Here is an 8,590-nt window from a genome sequence, read left to right on the forward strand (position 1 = left end):
ATCAACAGGTAAAAAAAAACGGTTTGCGGGATCGATTTTCTCGCGCTTTTCTTTTTTAGAATTCGCCTACAAATACCCAAAATTCGATGGTCGATTTTTTTGCAAAAAAAAATCCGCTCAATCGATGAAAATTTTTGTTTTGTTTTTTGGCCGCCAGTCGTAAACTATTTGTCTTACCGATCTGAGATTTGGCCAGTTGATAGATTTCGAGCTGCTCTTTTGATTAATGTAAAGTCAAAGTAATTAAACTGCGTTTTCGCCTCGGAAAAATCATTGAATGTCACTGCAAAAAGATTTTTAAAACAGATTTTGATCAATGTCTCGTTTAATTGTGAAGCAAACTCAAGTTATTTGTGCTCATTTTACGCAGAATTTGACGCGGCATCCAAAACTGGGAAAATTTTTAACGTACGTAAACAAATAACTGAGTTATGGTCGTTGAAAGGTAAGGTCGAAATTTCGAGCGGGAAGTTTTAAATTTGGAATTCAAAAAATTAGAGATAATAAACAATTTCTAGCAGAGAAAGGGATAAGTTAGATGCATGTCAATTTTGATCAATATGGAGGTCTCTACAACTAAATATCAAGTTTATTAATATAACTTGCTCTACAGAGGCACATTTTAAATTTGGCGGCTACAATTTTTTTTTTATTTCTTAGAAAACTTTTTTTCGACTTGTTTTCTAATTTTCGAATTCGTGCGCCAAATAACGTCTTATGAAACTTGTTTTTAAATGTACATTATCTACGATCATTTAGAAAGTAGGCACTTTTTGCATGTATTTTCATTCAAAAAGGCTCACAAATTACATAATTTGCTTTTTTATATTGGAATTTAGAGTATGAAAGGTTTTAGAACAAAAGTCGAGCCTCCAAAAATTATCAAATCAAAGTACACACCTACAAAATGATAAGAAATAACAATCTAATATGATAACTTATCAAAATATTGTAAAGAACTTTGATTTGTTGACCGCTATATTATCATTATTATTATTACATAATTATATCAAACCACACGACGAATTAGCAGTTAAACGCTGAAAATTGATTCTAAAACTGTTTTTCATGTTCACCCAGATTTTATTTACTATGAACTCTTATTCAGTAAATTGGATTTTTTCCGTTTTTATTTTCATTAGGTTCTAGCTAGGAATTTTCATTGTTTCATTCTTAGAAGATTAAGATTTTTTTTTAAATAAGTTGACGTGTTTTTTCCTCAAAATAAAAAGGAAACGGATGTCATTATGATTGAACTATTTTTTGATAAGAAACTGATGAAACTATTTTAAGAATTTATTGTTGTTCACTCATTGGATTGCTTCATTGAAAAAAAAAGAGTTTGCATTCTCGGTTCTGTTTAATTTTTCTTTGAATATTTTTTAATTTTTCTTCAGATTCTTTTTAATTTTTTTTTAAATTTACGATTTCATGTTATTATGCCAATTTCTCTGTAATTAACCGTTGGATCTTTAAAAAAATATATTATTTTATGCATTTTGACCTTTATTTTGCGAATACAGCCTCAAATTCGTCTAATTTTCTTATATTTGTTTTTGGGTTTTTTAGAGCCTCGAATTCTTATGTATTTTTTATTCTCATGGTAAATTTTATTTTTGTTTTAATGTCAAATTTGTACTTCTGTTCGTTTTAACGCAACGGAAATGAAATTTGACAAGGTGGTTGTTTTTGATTTGCTTATAAACTTAGCCAAATTCCAAAATTCTAGTTCAAATTAGACAGAATAAAAAAATTTTATTCTCATGGAAAATTGAAATTTTTAAAAATTTTCTTAAAATTTGTACTTCTGTTTAGTTTTAAAGCAACAGAAACGAAATTTGGAAAAACGGTTGATTTCTATTTGCTCATAAACTTAGACAAATTCCAAAATTGTAGTTCAAAAGATACAGATTTTAGAAATTTTTGTTTTGATGCTCAATTGAAAATGTTCAGAAATGTTATTTTTTGTATTTTTGTTAGTTTTAATGCTACAAAAACGAAACTTGAGGAGGCGGTTGCTATTTAATTGCTTAGAAACCGTGTCAAATTTAAAAATTGTAGTTTGAAAGATACAGATTTTAGAAATTTTAATAGTAACATTAGTTAGCAATTTTTGAAATGAATTAAATAATAACGGAAACGTGCAATCAAAAAAATAGCTGCAGATTCTTGTTACTGATGTCCAAATTGGTAAAAAAAAAACAGTTTTTAATGCAGTTTAAATCGTGATTTAGGTGAAATCCACCTCTAAAAGTTTCTTGACATAACAAAATGCAGCATTACAGATCAACACCAAACTCTGCACACTGCATCACTTGGTATTCCTAAATCTATTTCTGGTTTCAGTTCCTCGCTATCTAAGAGATTTTTTGAGAAAATTCAAATTGAAAATGTCGAACAAATGGGAGCTGTCAATATAACCAAGTTCCGACATACGTTAAGATACCTGTCCTATGTTTAGACACAATAATTTTAAATAATTAATAGAGTCGTAACCAAGTCGTGAATGTTAAATCAGAGTTAAAATTCTTTTTCCTGAGGTCCAAATTGACAAAAAAAAATAATTTTTGCTTTTATTTTCGCTGAAAAAATTCAAGTCAAATAAAAGTTTTAAAAATTTATTAAAAATTAACGGAGGGTCGGATCGAAAAACCGCCGCCAGATTCTTGTTTCTGAGGTCCGAATTGATGGAAAAAGTTGGTTTTAAAGAGATTTTATTTTTTGTCGAAATCGCCAAAAATCCATGAATTAACCCCTTTGAACTTTTTTTGGCGAAAAACACGAAAGTTTTCAGATCGACATAAAACTTTGCACAGGGCATAATTTGACATTTCTACATCCATTTCTGGTCTCCGTTCTTTGCTATCTGTAAGATTTTTTGAGAAAATGCAAATTAAAAATTTGCAAAATTCAATTTTCGCGTCGAGCAATATGTCAACAAAGCATAGAAGCTAAGACATGCGTCAACAGATCTGTCCTATCTTTAGTCATGTGTAGTATTGTAAAAAATAATAATTAAGCTGTGTGTTTTAAATCAGAGTTCAGATTCGTTTTTGTAAGGTTAAAACTAACAAGTCAAGTAGTTTATTGTATTTATTTACACCGAAAAATTAGGTTTAAAAATGACAGCACAATGTGTGTATATTTGGTTGCCTACCCACAAAGCAAATTTTAATATTAAATAAAATCATTATTAGGTTTTAAATTCAACTTTAGAGTACAGAATCTTGTTCCTAATGTCCAAATTAATAAAAAAAAATGTTTTTGAGAGTTTTTAGGCTTTGATTAGATTTCAAAATTGATGTACATAACCTCTTTGATTTTATTCGAGCAAACACATTAAAGACTTCAGATCAACACGAAACTGTCCACACAGCTTCGCTTGGCTCTCCTAAACCCATTTCTGGTATCAGTTCCTCGCTACCTGTAAGAATTTTCGAGAAAATTCCAATTGAAATTCGTACAAGAAATGTGCGTGCTGCTAATCTAAGACATACGGCGAAGACCCAACTTCAGTCCTAATGTTTAAACAAATATGAATTAAGCAACAACCGACGCGTAAATCTCAAATCAGAGTTCAGATTCGTTTTCCTGAGGTTCAAACTGATAAGTAAAGTATTTTTCTGCTTTTATTTGAACCGAAAATCGTAATGTCCAATAAAAGTTTTAAAAATTAATTAAAAATAAACGGAGCGTCGGATCGAAAAAGCGACACCAGCTTGTTGCTCCTGAGGTCCAAATTGATGGAAAAAGTCGGTTTTAAAGAGATTTTATTTTTTGTCGAAATCGCCAAAAATCCATGAATTAACCCCTTTGAACTTTTTTTGGCGAAAAACACGAAAGTTTTCAGATCGACACGAAACTTTGCACAGGGCATAATTTGACATTTCTACATCCATTTCTGGTCTCCGTTCTTTGCTATCTGTAAGATTTTTTGAGAAAATGCAAATTAAAAATTTGCAAAATTCAATTTTCCGCGTCGAGCAATATGTCAACAAAGCATAGAAGCTAAGACATGCGTCAACAGATATGTCCTATCTTTAGTCATGTGTAGTATTGTAAAAAATAATAATTAAGCTATGAGTTTTAAATCAGAGTTCAGATTCGTTTTTCTAAGGTTAAAACTAACAAGTCAAGTAGTTTATTGTATTTATTTACACCGAAAAATTAGGTTTAAAAATGACAGCACAACGTGTGTATATTTGGTTGCCTACCCACAAAGCAAATTTTATTATTAAATAAAATCATTATTAGGTTTTAAATTCAACTTTAGAGTACAGAATCTTGTTCCTGATGTCCAAATTAATAAAAAAAAATGTTTTTGAGAGTTTTTAGGCTTTGATTAGATTTCAAAATTGATGTACATAACCTCTTTGATTTTATTCGAGCAAAAGTTCAGATCAACACGAAACTGTCCACACAGGTTCGCTTGGCTCTCCTAAACCCATTTCTGGTATCAGTTCCTCGCTACCTGTAAGAATTTTCGAGAAAATTCCAATTGAAATTCGTACAAGAAATGTGCGTGCTGTTAATCTAAGACATACGGCGAAGACCCAACTTCAGTCCTAATGTTTAAACAAATATGAATTAAGCAACAACCGACGCGTAAATCTCAAATCAGAGTTCAGATTCGTTTTCCTGAGGTTCAAATTGATAAGTAAAGTATTTTTCTGCTTTTATTTGAACCGAAAATCGTAATGTCGAATAAAAGTTTAAAAAATTAATTAAAAATAAACGGAGCGTCGGATCGAAAAAGCGACACCAGCTTGTTGCTCCTGAGGTCCAAATTGATGGAAAAAGTCGGTTTTAAAGAGATTTTATTTTTTGTCAAAATCGCCAAAAATCCATGAATTAACCCCTTTGAACTTTTTTTGGCGAAAAACACGAAAGTTTTCAGATCGACATAAAACTTTGCACAGGGGATAATTTGACATTTTTACATCCATTTCTGGTCTCCGTTCTTCGCTATCTGTGAGATTTTTTGAGAAAATGCAAATTAAAAATGTCGAAGTTTGATTTCCCGGCGTGGAGCAAAATTTCAACCAGTGCACCCAGCTAGGACACACGGCGCCAACCACGCGCGACCTAACTTCAGACCTAATGTTCAAATAAATACTAATTTAATAACAACCACTGCTTGAATCTTAAATCAGAGTTCAGATTCTTTCTCTTGAGGTCTGAATTGATGTAGAAAGTATTTTTCTGCTTCGCATCTCGTTTTCGTATCTATAATTTTAGATTTAGTGTATTACTGGCTGCCTACATCTCTACTGTACGTCACTTGTCAAACACACCCTAACCTCACTTTATTCTGACACTTCAACATCATATGTTTATCTGTCGTGTCTTCCAAACGCTTTCAATTTCTCCAATTCTCTGTTGCCCAATTAAAAAGTGTGGACACGATGGCATCCACTTCTGCAGGCCCGGTAAGCCACCCCCAAAAACTCCCCCCTATAACCACCCCATAAAATTTTCCAGCCGACAAACGCCCAAGAATACACCATCAAAGTCCCTAAGAACGTCCAGAAGCGCTACCACGTAATGCGCTTCAACGGCACCCTCGACGTGGACTTCGGCAAATGGACCCAGGTGAAGATGGAGCGCGAGAACAACATGAAAGAGTACAAAGGCGTGGACGAGGACCAACCAAAGTACCCCCTTGACTCCTCTCCTTCATTCTTCTTATTGCGATTCTTGTAGGTTTGGCGCGGGGTCGGAATTCGGCCGCGAAGCGAAGGAAGAAGCGCGTCGGAAGAAACTCGGCATCGTCGCCAGGAAGTACCGGCCAGAGGACCAGCCGTGGATCTTGAAGTCGTGCGGAAGCACCGTGAAGAAGTTCAAAGGGATCCGCGAAGGAGGAGTGTCGGAGAACACGGCGTATTATGTCTTCACGCACGCGGCGGATGGGGCGATTGAGGCGTTTCCGTTGCACGAATGGTAACTCCGTCTTCTAGGTCTTCCTTCATTCTTCTTTCTTAGGTATAAGTTTCAGCCGATCCAGAGGTACAAGGCGTTGACCGCGGAAGAGGCGGAGCAAGAGTTCAGTAAAAGGAACAAGCATTTGAACTACTTCTCTTTGATGTTGAGGAAGCGCTTGAAAGGTGAAGACGACACGGAACTGGACGAAGGAGAGGAGAAGAGCAAGAAGAGCTCGAAGAAGTCGAAGGATCTTAAAATCTCCGACATGGACGAGTGGATGGATACTTCTGATGACGACGGCTCGGAGAACGACGAAAAGGAGGAACAAGAAGAAGAAAAACCAGATAAGAAGAAGAAGACGAAGAAAAGCGCGACGAAGAAGAAGAAGCGCGAAACGGACGGAGAAGCCTTTGAAGATTCCGACGATGGAGACGGAGAAGGAAGGGAATTGGATTACATCAGTGACAGCACTGATAGCGAGCCGGAAAATACGAACCTCGAGAGCGTGGCGGAGGAAAAAGCACTGCGAAAACTCCTCACTTCTGATGAAGATTCCGAAAACGACTCGGATAAGTCGGACAAGGAGCAAAGCAACGAAGATGAAGAGAAAGAGAAGGAAACCGAGAAAACCGAAGAGAACGAGGATAAAGATAAGAAGAAGAAAAACAAGAAGAAGGTGAAAAAAGAAGTCAAGAAAGAAACGAAGAAAGAGAAAGAGTCTAACAGCGATTTCAGTTCGGATAGCAGCACCGACGAAGACACGAAGAAAAAGAAAAATGATAAGAAGAACAAGAAGGAAGAAAAGGAAGGGAACAGCGCCAACAGCTCCAGATCTGGAACACCAACTGACAGCAAAAGGAAACTTATTAATGACGTCATGGCGGGTCCTTCTTCAAAGAAGCAGAAGTTGGATCTCCCGAATTATATCGTCGGATCAGCGTAAGTTAATCTTAAATTAAGAAGAAATCTAATTTAACTTGTTGCAGCGAGTCTGGTATTACTGAAGACGCTGTCCGGAAGTATCTTATGCGGAAGCCGATGACCACAACGGAGCTGCTCCAGAAGTTCAAATCGAAGAAAACGGGGCTTTCTAGCGAGCAGCTTGTTAATATCATGACGCAGATCTTAAAGAAGATTAATCCAGTCAAGCAGACTCTCAAGGGGAAAATGTATCTTTCTATTAAATCATGATTTTATAAAATTTAGAAATGTTGGTGTATGTATCATGTTTAATGAATATAATTATTTTGAATTTCGCGCGTGTTTTTTTTTTTTTGGTTGGAAGAGGGTACTGCATCAAGCGCGCGTTCTTTGAGGTAAGGAAAGTTTTAATTCCGTAATTAATTATGAATTATGGAAATTAAAGTGGTGATTGTGATTAAGAATTGGTGACAGCTAAGTTGTTTTATTAATTAATTGATAATTCTGAATTCTATAACATTTGTTCTAAAAATTTGTAATTTAACTGACGTATTAGACACGTATAAAGTAAAAAGTGAATAAAATTTTGAGGTCAGAAGATTAAAAATGTCGTTACAGAATTTAACAGACATTTTTAGAATTTGAGTTTTCGTTACAAATGAAAAATTATAAATTATTTTTTTGCTCTAAAAATTTGTGATTTCGTTTACGTATTGGACACGTATAAATGAACAATTAATAACAGTTTTGTGGTCATAGCATAAAAAAGTCGAATTTACATAACTTAATGAAAATTTTTACAATATGAGTTTACGTTGCAAATAAAAAATTCTAACTTTTTCTTGCTGTAAAGATTTATAATTTAGCTCACGTATTGAACACGTGAACAAAATTTTGTAGTCATTGTATTAAAAATGTCGAAGTTACAGAATTTAAAAGAAATTTTTAGAATTTGAGTTTACGTTAAAAAAAAATCTAAAATCATTTCGTTTTTGCTCTAAAATTTTTTAATTTAGCTCACGTATTCCACACGTATAAAGTAAAAACTTAACAAAATCTTTTTGCCATGGCATTAAAAATGTCGAAGTTACAGAATTTCATAAAAAATTTAGAATTTGAAATAAACAATTTTAAAATTCTTTTTCTTTTTTGCTCTGAAAATTTGTAATTTTACTTACCTGTTGAACACCTATTAAGTAAAAAGTTTGCCAAATTTTATAGCTACAGCATAAAAACTGCCAAAGTTACAGAATTGAATAGAAAATGTTAGATTTTGATTTTACCTAACAATTAAAAATTTCTAAAATTTGTTTTTTGTGTTTTAAAAATTTGTAATTTAGTTCACGCATTAGACGCGCATAAAGTAAAAAGCGAACAAAATTTTGTTGCCATAGCATTAAAAATGTCAAGCTTACTGCGTTTAAATTTGATATTTTAAGTTTACGTTACAAATAAAGAAAATTCTTTTTTTTTTTTATCTACAAATTTGTAATTTTGCTTACTTATTAAACAAACATTAAGTAAATAGTGTTCCAAATTTTATTGTTATGGCATTGAAACTGTCGAAGTCGAGGAATTTAATAGAAAATGTTAGATTTTGAGTTTACGTTCCAAATAAAAAATTCTAAAATTTATTTTTTTTGTTCTAAATATTTGTAATTTCGCTCACTTGTTGATCACGTATTTAGCGAAAAGTTTACCAAATTTGATTGCTATATCATAAAAACTGTGGAAATTACAAAATTTA

General features: G+C 33.2%; 1 protein-coding gene across 1 annotated transcript; it reads left to right on the forward strand.

Annotated features, from left to right (window-relative positions):
* Nucleotides 1-5,242: 5,242 nt before the first annotated feature.
* TfIIFalpha (transcription factor IIFalpha) lies at nucleotides 5,243-7,177 on the forward strand. The gene is made up of 5 exons (XM_088033530.1): nucleotides 5,243-5,429; nucleotides 5,482-5,654; nucleotides 5,704-5,940; nucleotides 5,983-6,861; nucleotides 6,909-7,177. Exons 1-5 carry the CDS (start codon nucleotides 5,406-5,408, stop codon nucleotides 7,111-7,113), a joined length of 1,518 nt encoding a protein of 505 aa, XP_087889656.1. The 5' UTR covers nucleotides 5,243-5,405; the 3' UTR covers nucleotides 7,114-7,177.
* Nucleotides 7,178-8,590: the final 1,413 nt, after the last annotated feature.

Source organism: Gnatocerus cornutus, chromosome 4 (genome assembly GCF_029298725.1).
Source record: "Gnatocerus cornutus isolate USDA-ARS CGAHR chromosome 4, icGnaCorn1.1, whole genome shotgun sequence".
Taxonomy (NCBI): Eukaryota; Metazoa; Arthropoda; class Insecta; order Coleoptera; family Tenebrionidae; genus Gnatocerus; species Gnatocerus cornutus.